The 23,438-nt window shown below is 41.6% G+C and overlaps 1 protein-coding gene across 2 annotated transcripts in view; it reads left to right on the top strand.

Annotated features, from left to right (window-relative positions):
• Positions 1–22,665, top strand: part of RERG (RAS like estrogen regulated growth inhibitor) — a 108,567-nt gene extending 85,902 nt beyond the window's left edge. Inside the window, exons 2-4 of one of the 2 annotated variants that reach the window (XM_086610605.1) lie at positions 7,746–7,802; positions 21,474–21,547; positions 22,258–22,665. In XM_086610605.1, the coding sequence (XP_086466731.1) occupies positions 7,746–7,802; positions 21,474–21,547; positions 22,258–22,665 (539 nt within the window). The remainder of the gene's footprint in view (positions 1–7,745; positions 7,803–21,473; positions 21,548–22,257) is intronic. The other variant, XM_086610606.1, reaches the window with a different exon arrangement.
• Positions 22,666–23,438: the final 773 nt, after the last annotated feature.

Raw genomic sequence — 23,438 nt, forward strand, 5'->3', positions numbered from 1 at the left:
GATTCATGCAGAGCTGGCTTTTCACTTTCTTGGCAAAAATCTTCATCTCCTTCAGGCATGAGACCGTGCTCCTTCCCCTACTCCCTGGGAAAGGGGTCCACGGCTCTTCCAGAACATGCAGACCTTCTGTAATAAGGCAACTTCACTTCTCTCCCCTTTCTTCCAGTTCCTCCTATTCATCTCTGGCCTTCTGAGCATGGGAAGGAAGAGGGAGCAGGGCAAGAGCTGAAGGAGAGCCTTAAAAAAACCCAACCAATGGCGAAAACCCCACAACAAAACAAAACAAATTAAAAAAAAATCAGCCGGAACAGCAACAAAAATCCCCACTCCTGCATTGGCCACTGCTTCCTTCTACGCCCACGCGTGTTCCTGCCTGTGTGCTGGCAGGGGATGAGGCAGCAGCTCCACACTGTCCTAGGAGCAGCTCAAGGCACCCCCAAAACCAGCCCTTCCTTTTCAGCCACTCCAGTAACTCACCTCGCCTGCGCCTTTAGCCAGGCTCAGCAGAGCAAAATCAACGTCGATCCCTTTTGGCACACACAGAGCAGCTGAAACGCAGGAGCTGGTGGATGCTGCAGCCAAGAAAGTGCATCTTTGCCATCTCCCTGTAACAGTGACATCTGGTTAAAAAACCCACAATTTAGTCCCATATGTTTCTCCAGTGCGATACAAAATAAGCTGCAATGAATAAAAGAACAAAAGGGAGGCTAAGTGAGGTCAGGTTGGTTCGTTTATTTGTTTTAAATCTGCATTTCCTAAATTACAGGATCTTGGAAAACAAATGGTGAGGTGTTTAGGCATTTTCTTCGAAAGAGAAATCTAAAAAACTAGCTTCCTTCCAAAAAAATGGCCTTTCTGTTCAAAGCGTATTTGCCAATAGAAATTAACTCATACAAAAATGCTTTGACAATAACCAGAAGATCATCCTGCCATCTGAAATATTATAGAATTCCCTCTCTCATTTCCTTTCTTTCTTTTTCCTTTTTAAAGACGAAACTAATTTGGCCGAAAGAAGAGCGTGGCATGTTTTCTAAAGTCAACACTGGGAGAAATGGGAGGCATAAAAATACAAAAAAGCTGCAGCCCCCTGAAAATTTTGTCATTTGCCATTGTCTTAACAAAGTACTGCGTATTTAAAGAAAAAAAACCTTTCCACCCCTTCTTTCTTCTGAAAATATTTTCTTTCTTTTTTCGATTCTTTCTCAAATAAATCAAAACTTTTTTTTTTTATTTTTCACCTTGAGGTGGGTGGGGGCGTACGCCAAAGTTTTATACCGAGACTCCTATTCTGCTTTACTTTGCCCAGCATCTTTCAAAAGAGCATGTGAATTCAAAGCTCACCTCTGTCAGTCGTCTAGAAAAGCAAGTTATTTGTGTGATTTCATCCGTAAGACTTGCTCCACAGCCCGATCACGACGTGCTCCGTCTCAGATACGCAAACATCTGGAGGTGTTACCATGAACTGTGTTTTGGAAAACCATATGTGTTAGTAGTAGCACACCAGAAAGTTTAGTCTTCACAAAGGGACGACATAACAAGTTACGCAACGGCGCCGAGAGAGGAGGGATGGTGCAAGTATGGATATCACACACTGCGTTCCTAAAAGGATCAAAACCGTTAGGCACACCAGCCTGGTCGTTTGTCTTTTATATGAGAGGAGATCTGTGAAATAAACAACCTTATATTGGAGCGATGCATTTTGGAATGGGATAACGTAATGTAAATTAAGCCTGCTGCTTGTATTGCATATGCAGCAACCGTTGTAAAAAAAATGCCTCCAGCACTGAAGGCTTTGGCCAGAACGTTACTTCAGAAATCCTCCTGTTCAGTGGCAATGGGATGAATGATTATTATACTGTGTATTTTGTGAAATCCATAGGAGACTATTCCAGATGAATAAACGGAGAGGTTCTTTTATTATGAAATTACCATGCCAGAAGCAAGACAAGAAACACTTCCTGCTGTTAACATTAGGATGTGGTTATAATCAAGGATTTTGACAAACTACTCCTGGATTTTCCATATCCAGTACTGAATAAGTTATTGGTTACTTCATTCCTTGCAATTAAAAAATACTTGCAAAAGAATGTGATGTCGTGCTTCCTTCCAGCCTGCTGTTAAGACAGTTGAGATGAAATTAGTAAATACACCGTGCTATGGACTGCCAGGGTTTCAGATGAACTCCTTGAAACAAGTTACTTTTCTCCAGACCCTTTCCACACAAAAGTTCCTAGAATTGGATACTTCCCACAGCAATAAGATGCAGTTACATCTGAGATAAACTGAAATTGCCACTAACAAAATAAATCCTCCCTAACACTTTGTAGCAAAAACTGAAAAGTGACAGTGATTTTAAAAAAAGACACTAATTACACTGACATTTGGTCAGGCCAAAGGATGAATAGCCTGATGAAGACTGCTGAAAACCACAGATGAGGAGGATTATGGTCTCTGTCTCTTCTACAGTAGCTCAGTCTGTCCAAACAACTTGTCAAAAGGTCAGTTATTGACATCTAATTGAACAACCTACTGAACTAACATCTGAAGCAGTCTTGGGAGTCCTGCCATGTGCATATTCAGCATGTAAAATATTATTTACTCGAAAGATAAATCCAATACACAGTGCTTAATTTTTACATTTGAAAGCACGTTAGTGTTTTTGAAGTACTTGGACATGGGATATTGGTTTAGTTCATGACCCTGCTATGGGTATTAAGACAGAGATTTGAGACAGGTATTCCAGTCCCTTTATACCCCACTAGAACAAAAAGGCATTTGGACTATTTTTGATGTTCAGATTTGGGTCTGCAGAACTGAAGCCCACATCATTACTACTGAAGAAAAAAGGCTTACCTTATGCTTGGCAAGCTAACCTCCTGAAAGGCAAGAGCAACACGTTTCATCACATAGCTGTTTGATCCCAGTCTGTATTTACTATAACACAGTATATATACACTGTTACATATATACTGCTGTACAGTATATATATTAAAAAGTATCTATACTTACATTTTTATGTATAAGTATATATATTTTATATTTATATCATCAATCAGTGAAGGATCTCACTGCGCTGCTACAGAAAAAACACACAAGCATACACAGTAATTTCTCTGAACAGTTCGTCACTTAAGATGGTAATTAAAATATGCATAAAATATACAACAAGGCAGTGTAAAACAGACCATTTTTATACTTGGTACAGTTCTTCCTTTCCTTTCCACCTGCTGATCTTTCAGGAGCAAATTAAATTCTCATGGTAGTGCCTTCAAATCAAACCATTCGTTCCCGAAGCCGGACACAGAGCGATTTCGGGAGGCATCATGCCACGCACCAGAATCCTGGTGTGGCCATCCTGCAGGACAGAGCTCGCCACGTGCTCTGAGGGCACAGGAATTCCAACATATGCGGCACCTCTAAGAGGGTGAATGGGCGATGAACTCTCTAACAAAAATACACTTTTTTAAAAAAAATAAATACTTCATTTGTGAAGGTGCCTTTTGATCACTGGAACCTCTGGTTTTAACCTCTCCGGTGTCTCCTGCCAAGTATGGTTTAATGATGACACATCGTCGTGGCACCAGGAATGGACTTGTTGATAAGTTAAATAATGGGACTACTTTCAGACCATTTTTATAGCTGAAAATTCTCATGGCATAAGAGAGTCATCATACAGCTATTTCACCGTGGAGAACTGTTATTTTTCTTAGAATAACTTTGAACTCTGTAGCTTTTGGGGAAGAGTGATGTTTTTCAAATATAACACTGCTTCCATTCTTCCCCCAAAAGCTCAGCTTGTACTAGCTGGAACGATTGCAAATTTGTGAAGATATGTATCCAGGCAGATTGTAAATTTAGCCAGAGCATTTATACGTTACTAAATCCAAACAAAGATCTAAAGCAAGATGCAAAACACCACCAAAAAAAATGTTCCAAAACATATAGACTGAGATTTTTAAAGCTGAGCAAGGAACTCAACCACACAAGTCCCAAAGAAATGGCTTAATTATGTGGTTGATAATCTCAGCTTGTATGCCAAGGTAATTGCTGATAGAACTTCATTGTCTTCAGTGGAGTTACCCTGCAAATGCGTTTGACAGATAGTCATGTTTCTTCTCCAAGAATAACTTTTAAGGCAGAAGGTTTAAACATGAGTGAATGAAAGTCCTGGGCCAAGTTCTACCCTAATTTAAACCGTGTACAAAACAGCTGACTTGGAAGTGAGGGTGTGAGGAAAGGCAGAAAGAGACATGAGTCTGTTCTTCCTTTGCTGGGACATGACATCAATTCCCTTAGGTAATGGTCATGTCTCCGAAAAACACAGCGGGAATCCAGACTGCAGTTTGCTGGAGATTCTTTCCTTCTAAGCCTGCAAGTTCTTGTATTTCACAGGCAGTAAGTGTTTGGGGAAGAGCCTGGACTTGTCTCAGTGGAGGACCATGAAATTCACTTGTGTAAGGTACTACATTGATCCGAATCCTTTCTCCTTCAAAATGCATTTCATCTTCTTTGAGGATGAGCCCTGGAAATGGACGTTTTAATATGAGCATTGGAATTAGTCATCCGATTTAATCAGAAAATAATGTATTTCAGACATTCTCAACCTCAATGTGATTTTGAATCAAAACCCAGCATTTGGCTTCTATTTTTTTTACTGTGTTGGGTTATTTTGGGCAAGTTATTAGTATTAGAGTTAAGCACGTCTAAATAAGGCTGACGGGTCAAATAGGGTGCACGCACCTTCGCTAAGGTGAGAAGGAAGCGATGCCCATCTCAACTCTCTCTGTGCAGCATCACTAAGGACACAGGGAAGTTTTATTGCTTTGCCCAGAGCATCGTTTTGTGCCAGCAGCAGAAATCTGAGTGCTATTGCTAAGCATGGTGAATTCCTAATGTCCTCGCTTCTGGTTCTTCTGCTGGCAGAAGTTATTTTACTAAAACAACAGTGATGTCATCTGGCAGTAAGTGAGCTCAACATAAACCTGCACTAACACCCCTGCTCCAAGGGGATCATTGCTCGGGCAATGGGAGCGAGCTGGGCTCCGGACTGACAGCCCAAGCACTCGGATGCCCTTCCCAGCTCTCCTCTCATTGACTATTTTCAGTCAAATCACGTAGCAAAGTCACCTACGCTGTTTTAATGCTCAGCTGGGTGTCAGGGGCCCATCAGCTAAGCACCCCTAATGAGGCAGAAGTGAAGATGTTTCTCATCCGATGTGACTTGCAATAGTTATAACCGGGACAGATGCTGGATCGAGAGCATCTCATGCTGCCCTATGCGTGGCAGCCATCTCCCACCCTTCCTTCCTTTTCTTCAGCTCCCTCCTGCCTGTGTGATTGTTATTTCTGCATACAGGCCTCCCTGCTGGAGACAAACACAGCCTCCCTTTCCCCTCCTCAGCAGACCTCCCATCCCTCATCTCCAATTCTTCACCTCGGTAGCACTCAGCACCTGTACCGTTTCCCCCGGAGCGCACAGCTGTACCAACTTTTTGCCAGGCTCACCTTGTGGTCCAGTTCTGCCTTTCCTTCTTACCACTCATCACTCCCTCACCTCCTTCATTTGGGCTACCTCCAAAATCAGCTCTTCTCCCACTTTTCCTTCAAAGCTCTGCTCTCTATCACCTATCTCAGACATCAGTGCTTGACGGACTTTCTTCCAGTTCCCTTCATCACTTTGACCCTCCTCTCCAGCAATTTCCATCTACACGTCCAAGGTTATCATGACTAAGTGGACCATGTTTGAATATGAAAATAGCTGGACAGGTTCTTTTCTGCCATCTCTTTCTCTCCATTACCTGCTCCAGGTCCAGGCACAGGATCAGGGTAAGGCACTGCAACACAGGTAGCGCATCACTGCTTCTCCGTCAGAATATGGCTGTGAAAGGAAAGCTTTTTTAAAATCTGCTCTTGAAAAACGAGATGGTTAGGAGTCTTCTGAAAGTGTGCCAGGAGAACTTTTACCCTGCATCGCTTCCCCAGTCAAAATGGAAAAAGAAAAAAAAAAAAAAAAAAGAACATGCTGCTTATTTTACTAGAATTAGAGAACCTATTACTAGCAATTGGAGAAGAGTCATGACCAAACTTTTGAAACATCAAGATGTTTAAACTATTCCAGCTGAGGTAAAACGTGGGGGGAAAAAAGTCGTGGTGCAGACATCGTCATGGATGGAAAATAAGCTACACAGAGATCTTCTTGTAGTATAATGACATCCATGTTAGGACTATGACTTGAAAAGTTACTTTGCCTAAGAATTGCCACATTCAGTCTGAGGGCCAAGGAGAATGTTTCTTCAAAGGCTTAAAAAAAAAAAAAGGATTTCCTAAGGAAAATAGAAACTTAAAATAACACCGATTTAAAATTGCTGCTTGTGTAGTGATCTCATTTCCTTAGGATTAGCTTCTTACTACCTCTCCAAGTGTGAGGAATAGTTAAATCTCCCTGAAAACTAATGGTCTGATTCTATTTAAAAAATAGGTCCTGATTAAGTGAAGCTTAATTAATTGCATTTATTCTGCAGTTTGTTGCCTTGTCCTGCTCTTGGGCACAGAAATCTGGGATGTGGGGCATTCTCATGGCTCTAATTTTGAAAAGGATCAGGACTGGGTTCAGCTGTCACTTTTTACTGTCCATCTGCAACTGCAAGAAGAGCGGAACAGTCCTGTAGGGCTGATGACAAGGAAAACTTTTCCTATAGTTGAAATCACTGCAATCATAGCGAGCCCAGCAGTATCTCTAGCTCCATTTTGGAAGGATTTTGAATAGTTGGCAGTGGTGAATGCTTCGTTTACACCACTAGAAATTCAAGGCACTGCTTAGTTTTAAATTAGAACATAATCAATGTTCTGACAAAGGATTAGAAATTTTAAATTAGAACATAATCAATGTCCTGACAATGTCCTGACAAAGCATTTATAGGTTATTTTTTAAAGGGAGTGAAGGGATAGAAAAAAAATAAGTATAAGAACATAAGTAGCAAGATCTTAGCTGGTAAACTGAAACTGAGAACTAGTTATCCAGTGCTCCAAAATCTAAAGCTTCATTTCTACTTCTGCAAATTTATTAGTAACATTCATTGATCGGTGTTTAAAATATTATAGCTGATTGCTTCCAGTGACAAGTAGGCAGAACAGAGAAGATAAATTGTTGTAAGGAAGGCATGCCAAAATACAGAAGGAAGGTATTTAGCCAATTACATGCTTACCTTACAAGGTTTAAAATCTGAAGGGAAAGTTTTCAAAAATTAAATTCTATTGAACACCCCTAGTTTTGAAGTTTCAAAGCATCCTGGTTCAAAAACTGCCAACCCTTTTTCCACTGGTTATAGGAAATCTAAAGCATCCAAAACAGTAGTTTTTTCAAAGGTCATCTGCTCATAGCGCTGTAAACAGGGTTGTTTTGGCTTTTTAATGATAGAAGCTATTGTGGCCAAGAAAAAAAAGTGAAAAAAAGCTCGACCAAAAAGCCTCCTGCTGTTCTTTGTCCTGCATTGTTACGTGGGTAAATGATTAAAGCTATAAAGAGTTTTAGTTTTTTTCATTTTGTTTCCTCCCTCCACAAGTGTAAAGTGGGCCACTAACAGTGAAAAGATCCCAACTGCCACAATAAGCAACGCTGAATTCTGCTCACAGTTCAGGGGAGCTGCTACGTGCCCATTGACACAGGAAAGTTTGCTGGGAAAGCTTGAAAAACCAGACGAGTTGATGGCTTGTGCATCTCACCTAGAATCTTTTTGTTCCTCCAGCTCTCGTCGTACGCTTCCTGACCAAACGGTTCATCTGGGAGTATGACCCAACGCTGGGTAGGTTGCATGTCACCCTGTGCACGTGGTATGCTGTATATAGTAGCACAGCTGAAGTAATGGAAAGTCATAGACTTAAAATTCCAAGCCTCAGTCAACCTTTAAATTTGCTGCAAAAAGCTTCTCTATGGTCATTTAAAGCTGGAACAAATTATCATATAATCATAGAATGGTTTGGGTTGGAAGGGACCTTAAAGATCATCTAGTTCCAAGCCTCCTGCCACAGGCAGGGACACCCTCCACTACACCAGGTTGCTCAAAGCCTCATCCAACCTGGCCTTGAACACTTCCAGGGACGGGGCATCCACAACTTCTCTGGGCAACCTGTTCCAGTGCCTCACCACTCTCAGAGTGAAAAATTTCTTTCTTATATGTAACCTAAATCTGCCCTCTTTCAGTTTAAAGCCATTGCCCCTTGTCCTATCACTACACACCCTTGTAAAAAGTCTCTCTCCAGCTTTCCTGTAGGCCCCCTTTAAGTACTGGAAGGCTGCTATAAGATCACCCCAGAGCCTTCTCTTCTCCAGGCTGAACAGCCCCAACTCTCTCAGCCTGTCTCCATAGCAGAGGTGCTCCAGCAAATTAAATTATTACCTAAGATGGCAGAATGGAGAAGCAGCAACGCACTCAGATGGAAGCAGAACTAATACGTGAGGCACATTTCTGCCCACGCAGAGGGCAGTGGGAATTTTGCCGTTGCAAGCAGTCGCGTTAGCATTTCACTCCGAAAATTATTTAGCATGCTATCAGTTTTCTGCCTTTGGATAACCCGAACATCAGCTGCTAGAGAATAAGGTGGCTGGGATACAAAGCTCAAAAATTCAAGGGAAAAAAAAAAAAAAATAAATTGTAAGTTCTAAAGAAATAGAGAATGCCATAAACTTGTGCAGCAGAAACAAAGATGAAAGTTTAACACACTTCACTGCAAAACCCAGGCAGCCCTTTCAACAAAGCAGAGTATCCAATATCGTGCTAAGTATTTTTGTCTGATAAGATGAAGAAATGACAGGTATCAGAAGTCTCATCTTGGGAAAATGATTCTCAGAACAACCTGAACTCAAATGCATTCTTTTATCTGCTTAATGTTGATATATTCATCAGTGGATTATATGTCACCTGCCTCGTACTGTACAGTGGGATGTTCAGCATAATGTTCCGTTAGTATTATTAGTATTAGTACTTCACATCTTTGTCACTAATACATCATTTTAAGAACTTGACAATAGAAGAGGTATACAAAGTGTTTTGTATAAGTATAGTCCAAGTTCACTAATTTCTTGCAGGGACGCTGCATGCAAAAGTATCCTTGTTGCCTTGTTTAAGCACAAAAACTAAGTTATTAGCAAGCTGCAAAGTTTATTTATTTTTTCCCCTGTTATAAAGGCCCCGTGCCCTTTTTGGTGTACGAGACTTGACATTTGTTTCTGTTTTACAAATGAATACAACTGCAAATTGACCATGGCCCTCAGGAATCTAATCGTCTTCTGTTTGCAACACGGAAAGCTTTCTTGAGGGCAACAGTCCTATCTCAATAAAACAAAAATCAAATCTTTTCTGACTTACTGAATCCTATGTTCTGATTCAGTTTAGAGGATAACAGCTTAAATTATGTATTACAGTCTTTGTGAAGCTAAGTGCTTTAAGTTGCCCAGAGGAAAAGGTTCGAGAAATTAAAAAACTAATAAATTATTGTCATTAAGTTAGTTCTTAATCACAGTAATCTTTGGTGGAAGCTGCCCACCAGAGATTGTTTTTTAAAGTATTGTTTTTTCAAACTATGGATCACAATGGGATTCAAAGGCGGCTCTGAAGTGTTAAGAAAAAAAATCTCCTGAAATTCTAACTGCTGTTCAGGCCTTCAGAGATCAATCAGAAAGGCACTGTACCTTCAAAAGCTTTGAGAAACAGTGCTTGAAAGAATGCATTTGTGTCTTTATGTCTTTATCTTGATCATCCTGCAGTGATTTAGCATCCAGTTACCTGTAAATATCACCAAGCTGCATCTCCTGAGAAGCTTTAGTGGAATAGATTCATTTCTTCTTAACAGACATGGACTGGCAGTTGGGTAGAGAGAGGGAAATCTACATATTCCACCAATATAAAAAGTTTAAGTTTTGTCAGTGAGATCCATTTGCCCTACGAGGAGAGTAGGCAGCTTTGTCAAGTAACTTTGAAAGGACAGGAGTAAAACAGATGCAAACTATCCAGCTACTAAGCAGCAGGAGGTTTTGCCAAAAATCACTGGGGCTGTGACAAAAACGTCATATTTATAATTTATGTCTTATGTCAAGTTTTCAACCACTCATTAGACCTCTGATGCAAAGAGTCCTCAGATAATTCCTATTTTTAGGAAAGCTTTCAGCAAGCTGTACAAGGCCTCATGGAAATGCAACATTATCCTAAACTAAGCATCAGGGTAAAAAACCTTGTCCTCTTTTAATTCAAGGGTGGCACATTTTGAACTGGAAAGGAAAAAAACACACCTTGTAAATATTCTTTACTACTCTAACCTGCCAGAAGAAAACGAAGGACCATATTTTTAGCAGCATCTGGATATGTTGCTATATCTCCAGGAGCCAAGTCACAAACCACAAAATAACATTTTCTGGCAGGAGGAGCATCGCTGAATCTTGCAAGCTTTGGCACATGGAGCTGCTGCTGAAGTCGGGGCTTTGCGGCTCCGTCACTTCTGCGCGTGATGTAGGACCTGTGCAAGCATCAGTAGGACAGCTGTGTCCTCACAAAAGTGCATATCACCGTGCTTTTTATTTTGCTGCTCTCAGCCAAGGGGTGACAACTGCAGGAAAGGTTGTTTTCAGAGGAGCATTAACTGTCAGCCTTGACTTCTCCATCCTTTCTGCTTAAACAGCAAGTCACTGACACCATCTTGGCATGTTTTTATTTTCTCTTTGTTTTTTGGTTTTCGTTGTTTTTTTTTGTTTTTTTTTGGTGGTGTTTTTTTTTAGAGCACTTAATCCCTCAGGCTAAGTGGTTACCTGGCATTATCAATGCACATGAGTTTCCACTTTCTATCTTTCTTTATAAGTCACACAACTATCCCCCATGCGCAACAGAATTAGAAGGTCCAATGAAAGAGCTCTGTGTAGAAGCAGGCTGGAACTGCATATTTAAGAAAATACATACAATTCTTTTCCAAAACATTAAATATATGAATTCAACATTAAACTTAGTCTTCTTTAGCTCATTAAATATGTACGGAGAAAGGGCGTTGGGTTACCACACAGATTTCACCAAAATTCATTAATGTTTATATGTTTTTAAATAGAACAGTGCTTGCAAATTAATAAACAAATTTAGTGTGGTGCTAGAAGACCTAAAAACACTTGACCTGGTTAGGGCACTGCTTAAGCCACAGCCTAAAAGCGCTCCACAAACACAAGCAACACGTCCGCCGTGGATTTAATGCAGAACTGGAAACTCGTGCTGTGTTTCAGTTTGGCTCTATGAAGAGGTTCATAGAAGCAGCACGGAAACAAGCATTCCTATGTACCATTTCAGAAACACTTGGCAGGAAGTGGGCAGCTTGGCTTGGGGAGAGCTCGCAGCCTGGCAGCAGCCCCCAGCCCACCAGCGCTGCTGCAGGCTGGTGGTCCCTGTGGAGCTCCACCACTTCACCGCTGCCCCAAAACCAGAAGTGTAGAAATCATGGAATCATAGAGCAGTTGGGCTTGGAAGAGACCTTAAAGATCATCTGGCTCCAAATGCCAGCCAGCATCATCCCAAGGATGGACATACTCTATGGAAATGAGTTTCAGGGTGGAGGTGCAAAGACCTTTATTTGGCCACCTACCCTCTGTGGGTAAACTCTTGGCCTGAATGCAGGAATCCCATGGACCTTAGTGAACCAGGGCTCCATACCGTGATTTTCAAGGCTGCTGTGAATAGCTGCTCTCCTCAGTGCCCATGAACAGGAATAACAGTCTGGATCTCAGCGATTTTCCCCCGTGAGCTAGTGGCAGTGCCTAGAATTTAGGATGCCTTCACCTGACCTCAAAGATGTGGAGAGATATTGTGGTTTGCTATCAAACAAGTGATATTTAACTGATTTTAAAATTGGAGATGCTGAATCACCGTAAGTCATCAAGGAAATTGGTAAATGTATTTTTTCCTGGAGGGAGTAAAAAAGGAGGAGGAAGCCCAAAGTCATCACAGCAGTAGACAGACAGCATTGATGGCCTGCAGAGTACTTCCTGGGCAACAGCAAATTACCTGCCTCCTTAAGCCGTGACGTACAGGGAGAATCTCCAGGATCAAACAGTGAAAGAAAAAAATTCATCATAGCTATGGCTAAGTTGGTGGGTTTTTTTAAATAAGTTTTGAAGTATTTGTCTGAGAACACATTCATTGTTCTACCATAACTGGGACAATTTGCTTAACTGGAAACAGAATGGGGATATCTAAGATTTAAATAAAAAGAGGGGATTATGAACTGAGGTGGGTTATTTGTTCTGAATTAGCATTTTTACGTACAGTTGAGAGAATCAGGTGCTTTCTGAGGCGCAGTGACTTAAAACATCCGTTTTTTGCCATATAGGGAAAAAACCAAATAAATAAAACGCCAAGGAAGTGCAGGAGACAGGTTCCTTAGTTCTTTTCTTGATTCTGTCACTGATTTGTTGCCTGCAGTCTCTCTGCCTCTGCTTCTCACCTATAAAATCCTTCCATCTCATAGAAGGGTTGTAAATCCTATAAGTAACGGGTACTCATAGAGTTAAGCCTCACATACCAAAGGTGCACAGAAACACCAAGCACTTCTCCAAAGATTGAATTTTAAACAACCAAGGAGATAATAATTTTGTTGACCTTTCTAAGAGTCGCTTGGCTTTCTCACACTCTATCCCTAGATGTCTTTCTCTAGCTGTTCACATATTTCATACCACTTTGCTCATCCTCTGAAAGGAAAACTGTCTCTGAGCAGAACAGTGCATGACAAACTGGCCCATCTCTGAAGGCAGAGACAGAAAGCATAGGAATTTATTTAATTTGAATGAGATAGAGAAAAGACTATTCATTACTCTGAAGGAGCAGAAGTAAGCGTAAAGAAACATGAATCTTAAGAAAAATCATGATTTTGCTAGGACTACTGGATTAGTAGTGACATTTTTAAAGAATATTCCTTCCAACTATGTCACAATTTCTTTAAGTCACTCAGGTTTTTGTTCACTCTTTTTCTTCTGGGAGGGGGAAAAAAACCCACCCTGAGTTGGTGTTTCTGTAAAGTCCTATCTCATGCAACAAGCAGACAGCCCATAAGACAGCATCGAACATGGATAAAATGCGTAGGTACCAGTAAAGCAGCAGAGACAGGAGATGAGGTGGTAAAAATTGCTGTCCCTCTAGCTTGATTATGAAAGGTCCATGCTGGCACCGTTCTTCTCCAGCATAACATGAAACAGCCAAAGGACTGCAGAAAGATACACTAGGTAACCAAGTGCTTCAGGAAGGGAGACAGACACCTCTTTTAGTGCCCTGAATTATCTCACAGCAGAGAACTATCTCCTATAGACCAGCTCAAGGCTTATAAATTTCATCTCTGTGGCAAGAAGAGCGGAAATCACTTTGCGAAGATATTGTTTACGTTGGCAAGAAGGCTTTTCCCATTGGAAGGCTTGTTACAAGGAAGATTGTTTTTACATCAGACGGGTAGTTTTGCCTGTATAACCACATCTGTAGCTGAGGGTTCTGTTAACAAAATGGTATCGTTGAGGGACCACAAGGGAAGTTTGCAGATACCGTATGTAATGTAATTAACATTTACAACACTAGCAAATTTTGCTAGCCTGAGTTCCTTTTCTGCACCTGATCTGTACAAACAACGTAAACAACAGAGCAGAAGGGGGAAAATATCCAAACTAGCTTCCATCAAAACGGTTGATAACCAGAAACAGCTTAGCAGTAGGAGTCAAGATCTCACAAAGAATAATTTACTCTAATAAGAGAATATGCAAGTACTATCTTTCTGGGCTAATTTTGTGCCAATGCAGCCATGAAAAAGAACTCAGGTCCAAATACAGTTCTCAAGGACTCATTGATCTCTGGTTTATTCAGCTAACACACTGTCTGGACAGCTGGAATACCATCTGCATACAAACCCTTCGTCCCCAGGATTGCTTTCCCTGCTGCAGATCACAAGTTGAAGAAACACATGTCTCTGTATATTGTAGATTTGTAGTTTTCTTGACTTGTGGTTCACTCAGCAGGTTTGTCTTATCACTCCTGAAGGTTTACTGCCTGCCTCTACCATAAAAATACTAACTCCCAGCAGCACAGCTGAGAGAGAAACTACCCAGACAGCAAACAGAACTTTTAACAAAGGGGCCCATACTAAAATAAGTGTTAATAAATCATTAACTGATGGTCTCCTCAGCCCTAGGGTGTAAAGGTTGACAGACCAGCAGCCTCAGGAGGAAGGCAGCCTGGAGAAGCCTCCCCTCCCAGCCTTCTCTTCCTCCTGCTGCACAACAGGATACTTCAGTCTACGCAGTGCTATAGACCAGATCAGCAACACGCTCACAATTAAAAAAAACAAAAAAACAAAAAAACACATTTTCCATAGCAAGCAAAAGAGGAAAGAGTTCTGCCATCATCTTGCAGAACTTTGCCTTCTGCGTATGTCATCTGAACACCCACGTTGACAGCTACAGCTTATCCCAGCACAAGCGAGGAGTAACATCTGTGGTCCAGTATGGGCCTTCAGCCAAAGGGAGATGTGATGGTAGCCAACCTTTCGGGGCTGGGAGGAATGGCTGCCAGCCTGTGTTTTGGGGAGTACCATGACAAATGTGTAGAAACTTAATAAGTTGCTGGAAAACAGCCTTATTTTCAAGCCAGACTCTAGCTATTAGTATCCTCAATTTTTATTAACAAAATTACTCATTCCTTCTGCCTCTGTGCTTAAGGGATGCAGTCCTCAATAGTCCAGATTGTGCCTTGCTAGGTATCTTCCTGGGCTTCTCTTTTTCCCCACTTCAAAACAGTAGAAACATTACTTACTCGATATACATTTAATAAGCTACATCATTTTTACCATACTTCTCAGAAGTAGGAATTTCTACTGAATGTGTTATGGGAATGAGCCATGACAGTATTCCTGAGGTGTTTGTAAGGAAATAGACTGGTATAGCCAAGAGCACCTTAAACCCCCAACATTGGCTTCTAAAATGCTCGACAAAGACTCAAAATGATGAAATTGTAATTGAGAGCAGCAGAGGAAGATGCTTAAAATAACATGGGAAGCAGTTATCTGAAAATGTGGTTTGTTTTCTTTCATATGAGTCTCAAGATGAAGATATTCCTGATGCCAGTAATAAAAATATTGCCTTTTTACGGTAGCTCAACAGACAGCAAAAATCAGGAATGGCAGTGGCTGTTCTTGCTGTGGCTACAGCTGCAAAATATTTTTCTCCTACTTTTCTTGCTCGTCGTATTCTGAAATGTTCTCCAGATGAGCAGAAGTTTCCAGTTCTTGCTTTTGCACCTTCAGGAGAGCAGGCTTTTGTTTTGCTTGTTTTAGATGTGAGAAAAGTCTCACTGGCTAGTTTTCATTTATATTGGAAGAAACAAAATGAAACTCACAGCTTTGCTAACAAAGACTTCTTGCCACAATCAAACAGAGGAGTGTAGCAAAATATGGTTTATTTAGACTTAAACTTGTCATGGGCATAATTCCCATCAGGAACTAATGCCTCTTAGTGTTGGTGGGAAAGTTAGACCAGAAAATTAAAAAAAAAAAAAAAAACCAAAAAAACAGTTAAAGCCTTGAAGCTTAGAGCCCACTAGTTAGCACTGCTCTGGCTTCGTTGCTTTTGGTTTAGCAATTGTTTTAGCATGCCTTAATGAATGCAGTTCCCAGGTATCTGCACACAGTTTCTCTGCCTATCTCAGCAAAAGCTGGATGAGGATAGAACCTGTAGAAAAGGAGATGTAACACCACTTCCCTTCTCAAAAGAAACCCAGTCTTCGCACGCAGGAGAGAAATCATGCGCCGCAGAAATCAACAAATAGACATCCTATTATTTTTAGAGTTATCTTCAAGAAAACTGCATTCTAGGATTTCAGTTTGGAGGCCAACATATGTTATTTATTGAAAATATCAACAAGAAAAAATGTTTTTCTGGAGACCAGTTTTATATCTCCCACTTGTTCCACCTAAAGAGGATAGAAATATTTGAGAGCTTTACTTTCGACTAAAAACAGTAGCTAAAAGTAGCTTGACAAGCTGGGGCACACTCGCTGCCTCCAATGCCTCCCCCATGACTTTTTTGTGTTCAGCTTCAGTCTGACTAGTTTGGGGATACCTGCTGTACTGCCGTCATAACTCCCATTTCTACAAGGCTACGTTTGCTGCAGATAGCCAAAACCAAAAAGAAACTCCTTTGCACAGCACCGTATCAATTCTAAAATTCAGTAGAACAGGTTGCCCAGAGAAGTTGTAGATGCCCCATCCCTGGAAGTGTTCAAGGCCAGGTTGGATGAGGCTTTGGGCAACCTGGTGTAGTGGAGGGTGTCCCTGCCCATGGCAGGGGGATTGGAACTAGATGATCTTTGAGGTCCCTTCCAACCCAAACCATTCTATGATTCTAAAAGCAGCACTCACAGCAGCAGACTGAGTATGAAGCAGGCTGGGCTCCCTAGAGTTGAATCAAACATCACTACAAACAGATGCCGCCTTCTTTCATACACATTTTGGTTTAAACTTGTGGCTTGACAGGAATGTTTGTGAAGTATGATAGTCGTACATATAAAGCACATCACAGGTACTGTACAACCTCCTAGAACTTTTCCTTCTGTATTTCCTGACTCTTGGGGTTACACGCATGGAAACACTTAAAACTTTGAAGAGTCCAAGTCCAATTGTCAGAGCTGTCAGAGTTTCCTTTCAGTAACTTTTTCTTTAATACTTTAAATACTTTAATACTTTTTGTTCTTATACACATGATGATAATGATAGCAAGAACAGTACATGGCAAAGCATTTGATGGCATTATTCATAAATAATTAATAACCCAACTATGCTTATTTTGAGGTCTGTAGTATCAGTTAATAAAGACACATGTGGGAATACATTGCATTAGCATTAGAAATATCTTCTAAATACACATGGGCAGAGCTGTGGTTCCTGTAAAACCACTGATGACTGCAGAATAAAAACCCTCCTGTAAGGTAAATAATGGATGGAGTAAGTAATAGCCAGCTGCAAGCAAGAAAAAATACATTCAGCTGAGTTTTGAGAAGAGCTGGGGTGGGGGAAGGAAGACAGGAGAGACTTTGAGTCAGGAAAGTCAACTTCCAGGGGCTTTCTAAAAGGTGAAAAGTTCCTGAAGCAGCAAGGAAATGCAGTGGGGGACAGATTTCACAAAGGCAGGCTGAAGGAAGGCTCTGGAGAACATATCAAACAGCACCAGGGTTAGTAACGCAGGTAAATTGTTTTCCCAATGGGCTGTCAAAGTCACTGTTCTCAAATGTGGTAGGCACAGGTGCCATCCTGCTGGATGTCAAAGATTGCAGGAGTCTCAATGAGCAGGGAGCTTATTTTAAAAAAAAAAAAAAAAAAACACAAACAAAAAAACCCAACCAAATCCCAGGAAACTTTATTATATAATCAGAAATAATTAGGGGAAATTTTAGTCTTTTAAACATACTGCAGCATTGCTGTCAAATGAGACTTTAACCGTAACTTAGAAGTTCATACCTATTAGCTATAGCTTTTTGGTCTGGAAACCCAGCTATAATTATTACATAAAAACTCTTTCACTAAGTCTCTTGCAGTTCTTGAATCCAACTGGCTGAAAGCCACCATGAGACCAAAGTTTCTTGGAGAATTATTTTAATGGCCTTGTTTTATTAACCTTTCTTGACAAAAATGAAGTAAAATTCTGAACGGAAACAGAGTTTGTGTGTCTCTGTACTTAAAAGCAAGCAAAAGAGACCAGGCTGTTCTTTAAATTTACTTGTAAAATGGTGTATGTCATTGCTCCATCTTAGCTGATTTACCTACTCCTACTACAAGTGTTTTCCTAAACCCTTCTCATGCAAATATTTCCTTCCAGAGCTGTGACATAGCCCTGCTATCTATTGCCTGTCCAAAATAAACGAGTACTGAAAACAGCTTTTTACATCACTACAGCTTTTTACATTGCTGCAAATATAAACCAAGATTTAGCAATTACTTCTCAGATAATAGTTTTTCCTCTTGGAACTATAATCTTCTGGAACAGATGTATTCAACAGATCAGAATAGTCGTGGACAAGTAGGTTTGATAAATGACCAGCCGAGTCTTACAGGCCAAAACTCTATTAAATATGTCATAATAAGCATAGCACAAGGATGTGATGTGGTCAAGCTGTGACTCAACATCCGTGGACAATCCGTGGATCATGGGCTTCAAAGTTTTCTCTGTATAAGTTCAGCAGGTTTTGTCTGCATTTTCTTTAAATCACATTGTTCAGAAGAATAGGGAGGTTTGTAACATGTTTATCAACACAGAGAGCCCCAGGGGAGTTTTTAAATTTATTTTTTGTCCCAATAATGAAAACTCATTATTTCCATAACTATTCAGCAGCTGTGGTAACGTGAAAATTTTATCCGGTTCCTCCTAATGAATTATTGTGGCAGCATGTTATGGACTTAAAAACAAACCAACTGCTACCACTTTCCAACATGTTTCTCAGGCCTTTTGACAGCTCTAAATGTTTCTGGAATAAACTGGATTTTTTCAAACGATGGCACTGTGAGAACCAAGAGTGCTTTGCACGGCAAGAGTGCTGGGGGGTTGCAGCTTTGTAACCAAGTGGGAAATGACCCTGAAATCTGACATCAGCTTCCGAAGCCACCACTCATCAGCACCTTTGATCTTGTTATTGGGAATATGAATAGAAGCACAGCACATCCCCAGACCGACAAGAAGGGGTCAGATTTACTGACGTTGAAACAGAACAAACCACCAAACGTGACTACTCTATTTCCACAGCACCAACAGCATCAGGCACACCGTAGCTTGGTCAGCAGCAGCCAGATCCACGTCTCCAAGTTGGAGACAAGTTGTCTATAGTCATCTTGGGAGCCACTGGTACACTATTACACTTTGCTGTTTCTACTTCACTGTGTCAATGCAAGCATGAGACATGTACAGCCTCGATTCATCTGACCAATTTTAGACTTCTGGGTGCTTTTGAGGTGTAATGTACCCCAGGAGAGAGTTCAGAGAAGCTTTATCCAGCACGCATTTTGCTTCATCAACCCTAATAGGAGTCAAGGGTGCTTAGCTGAGAGAACCACCTGTGTTGTCAATGGTATCAGTTAGGGATCCAACAGGTATCTCAAGTCATCTAATTTTCCTCTAGCTGCATGTCTCAAAAAAAAAAAAGCGCTGCAGGGAAAACGATGCTGATAAATCCCAAAGGAAGGCTGTGCATTTGTGAAGTACCTTGGGATCGATGTGAACAGATTGAAATCACAACTTCAGGGCTCGTAACGTACGAGACAACCAGATTCTTCAGATGTTTCTGTTCCCATGAAGGAGAAGCCGTGTCTGTGATTACATCAAAAAATGCTTTAAACATCCAGCTGTTTTACACTCCTCATAAAAAATCGCCCAGCTACCACACATTCCAGAGCACAGGAGCAGACACACGTTTACTAAGATATATTTACACTAATCCAACCAAAATCAGTGCTACTCATCCAGGATCAAATTCCATCCCAACATGAGCAGCCAAAGTAAGCTAAACTTGCAACAAAGTGCTGCCAGAGTCCTATTTTGAGGACTCAAGTGTCATTTAAGAATCATGCTGCTTTTCTGCAGCAAGCACAAGTCTACTCCTTGAGATTTATTCTCCCATTTCACAGGGAAGAACCTCATGGCCCACCACACTTTGCCTCTTGAGAAGGACATTTCACAGATTTGTTGCAAACATGGCTGGATGAGCACTTTTTCAAGTCGTGTGGACCAATTCTCAACAGCTACTTGTCAAGCAGGGCCAGATGGTTGAAGGCATTTAAGCATTGCAAGGCCTGAGCAAATAAGGAGCTAATATCACTTTACTTACTCAGAGAGTCATCTCTTCTTCGCAGGACTCTCCCCCAAAGACACAAAGTGTAAATTCCTAAACAACCTTGGGCATGAGGTGCTGCACAGGTAGTCCCAGCCCAGCACTGAGCATAATAACCTGTTGAAGGTGCATCACTGCAGCTTCCACTCCAAACTAGAGCTCCTACCTTGTCTGCATTTCCCTGGGGGAATTGCTCCAGCAAGGAGGGTGTACAGAAGGGAGAGATAAGCCATACTGCTGAGAGACTTGGGTATATCTTACTCTGATGTGTAGGTATAGCCTCAGGGTCACAAAGGTGGAACTCCAACTCCTTCAACAGCCTTGCAATACTAAACAGAAGGGCTATTTACAGCCTTTAAAAACCCTGGTCTTCGTTGCCTGAAACCCTTCAGCAGGATTGCTTGCCATCTGCCTAATTAAATTGACCATTTGTCCCTATTAGAGGCAGCTGTGCTACTTAAAGCAATTAAGATGGCACAGGAGGGAAGTGACATTTTTGGTTTGGGAAGAGAGTGTTTGCAGCACTGGCAGCACTGAAACATTCATCGCTGTGAAGAGGTGAGATTCGTAAGCGTGTAACGAAGAAAAGCCTTCACCAAACATGAGCCCTTTCAGAAGTTCAAATTCAAGAAACGTGTTTCCTTCAAGAGGTCTTTCGTTTCTATTGAGGAGATTTGCACCAAATAAAAGAATTGTGTCTCTGACAGTGCAAAGCATTCGTAATCACTGGCCACAGTTTTAGAGCATGTGCATTTGCCTTTTGATATAGGACATCTGTGAGCTAGCAACAGCAATAAATCTGAATGTTAGCACAGAGAACTTTCCAAGCTTTAGATCAAATGCTATCAAATTTAACTTATCGGGTCATTAAGATAAAACAAGCCCTTTTGTCATTAGCTTTCTGATTAGTTGCATGGTTCCAGAACCTGGGACACAGTAAATAGGTTCCTTTTTTTTTTCCTGTAGCATAGTGTGAGTGCTTAGTACGCGTTGGTTATCCTTATAAATCATACACAGGGAAATCACTGCTTGAGCCCTTGCTAGAAGAGGGGAATGTGATGATTTCAGCATGTTTCAAAGATACATTCCTAAAATAGCTAACTGTTCTGCAGTTTTATCACAGTATAAGGCCTGAGCTTAGTGGTTAGGTTCCCTGATCTGCAACCATACTGGTTTTGATCGTGTCAGACCTCAAGCTATGCAGTGACAGGCTATTGAGCTGGATACTTTGAGAGTAGTGGTATTTGTGTTTCGTAGATGGCAGCCTTCCCTGTGAGCAAACATGAAACAACGGGCTGCAGCCTTGCGGAGCTCTTTGCCACAGGCAGCTTTGTCCCTTTGTTGGGTGTGGAGTGCAGCATCCACAGGCACAGCCCTTTGTTGGTGTAAGACATGGGAAAGAAAGAGCTGTGTCTAATAGCCACCATCGTGGAAAGGACTTGAGTGTCCTCCAGAATGGCTGGAAGAGCTCCAACAAATAAAATTTAGTGAAGTTGGATGTTACATCTCAGGTCTTGTGCTGGGGTAGCTGTAAGGAAGATTAAAAAAATAAAAATTGCCTTCTTTTAATACATTTCACAAAATGTGTTCTTATTTTAGAGTCTACATATCGTCACCAAGCTACCATTGATGATGAAGTGGTTTCCATGGAGATACTAGACACAGCTGGTCAGGTGCGTGGGTACATGTGCTGTTATCCAATACCTTGGCTCAGATAGCAGGGAAGGGGAGTGCGGCGGTGGCAGCAGTGCGGTGGGTGGCAGGTGGGCTCTGCTTCTGGGGACAGAGAACAGCCATCGGAACAGACACCACCACCAGCTTGCTGCTGGACCCAGTGTGCTGCATCCAGCCCCTTCTGCAAGGGACCCTGCGTGCTGCATCCAGCCCCTTCTGCAAGGGACCCTGCTTAGAGTTTTCAGACACCGGAAGAAGAAAGTCAGGGATTAAAATGATTTTGTTCTCGCTCCTTGATTCAGGGCCAACCCAACAACGCATCATTACTATGCACAAAGTCACAGTCTGTTTCTACAGTCAAGTGACAAGCCTCGGTCTATGATTCCCACCAAAGTGAGGAGCAGTTTTGCCATAGCCAGGTCCCCCTTCTTTGCAAAACGTGGCAGATGGTCACGCTGCACAGTTCATGTGCTGGGTATCATTCAACAGAATCCCTGTTCCAATTGCCTCCTACCAGCCGTCCCACGGGCAGCCTGTGGCACTACGCTAGAGCAGATCTCCTATGCTGCATGATAAAAAAGGTGACGTTCATAAAGCGTAAAGTAAAGCAGATATACAGCAGGCTTTGGAGGACCAACGTCTACCTGAAGGCCTAGTGTCTTCTTCATAAATCAAATTCCTAAGGCTGGTGTCTGTCTTTTCAAAACAGGAGGACGCTATTCAGAAAGAAGGACATGTGCGATGGGGTGAAGGCTTCGTGCTGGTTTATGACATCACAGACAGAGGCAGCTTTGAGGAAGTGCTGCCACTTAAGAACTTGTTGGATGAAGTTAAAAAACCCAAAAACGTCACCCTGATCCTGGTGGGCAACAAAGCAGACTTGGATCACTCCAGGCAGGTCAGCACAGAGGAAGGTGAAAAGCTGGCCACAGAACTAGCATGTGCTTTTTATGAGTGCTCTGCTTGCACAGGAGAGGGCAACATTATGGAGGCCTTCTATGAGCTCTGTCGTGAGGTACGGCGTCGAAAGATGGTCCAGGGCAAGACTCGGAGACGAAGCTCCACCACCCACGTCAAGCAGGCAATTAATAAGATGCTTACCAAAATCAGCAGCTAAAAAGAGCTGTACCAAGCCAGAGAAGCATTTTAGAGCATATTAGCTTGGACTAGGGACAAGGCAGGCAGAGCACATTTAATTAAAAATGGTCAAAGCTTTGCAATGAAAAAATAGAAAAGACAAACCACACCACTTTTTTGAATAACACAGGATCAGACTTTTTTCCTGTTTCAAGATATATTTAGCCACGCTGCTTCTGGCTGATGTGGGGAAAAAAAAAAAAAAAAAAAGAAAAAAAGAAAAAATGAAGCAAACTCCAAAGGACTAGATGATTGTGGGGATTGGCACTGACAGAGTGTCTTCTGCTTCTACAAGGCCAGCTCCAATCCCCTGCAAGTCAGTAGTGCCTAAACATCATTTCCAGCCATCCCAACTGCTCAGTAGCCATTGGAGGGTGTGATTCAGTCTTCAGTCCATCAACAACCATCACAACCAGTGTTCTCAAGGACTGAATACACATAGAGGCTGCTGTGTTTTACCAGAAAGTTCATCTGATGCCCATCACCAGCTCTAAACTGGCGCATTGTGTGCTTTAACTCCAGACTGTCCTTCCTTGTTGTTATTTTTGTCAAATCTATGAGTGCTGATGTTCTTAGCAAGATATGCAAAAAATACAGGAAAGGTGTTTTCCACGGAGCGTTTAGCCAGTAAGACACACATTTCAACAGAGCTGAAGTTCAGCTGCTTTTCCAGATCCTCTGAAACTGCAGAATTCATCAAGAAATAATCAGCTAGTCCAGTGGCATTTCATCATTTCCCCCTCAAAGTGCAAT

Source organism: Tauraco erythrolophus, chromosome 4 (assembly GCF_009769465.1).
Source record: "Tauraco erythrolophus isolate bTauEry1 chromosome 4, bTauEry1.pri, whole genome shotgun sequence".
NCBI lineage: Eukaryota > Metazoa > Chordata > Aves > Musophagiformes > Musophagidae > Tauraco > Tauraco erythrolophus.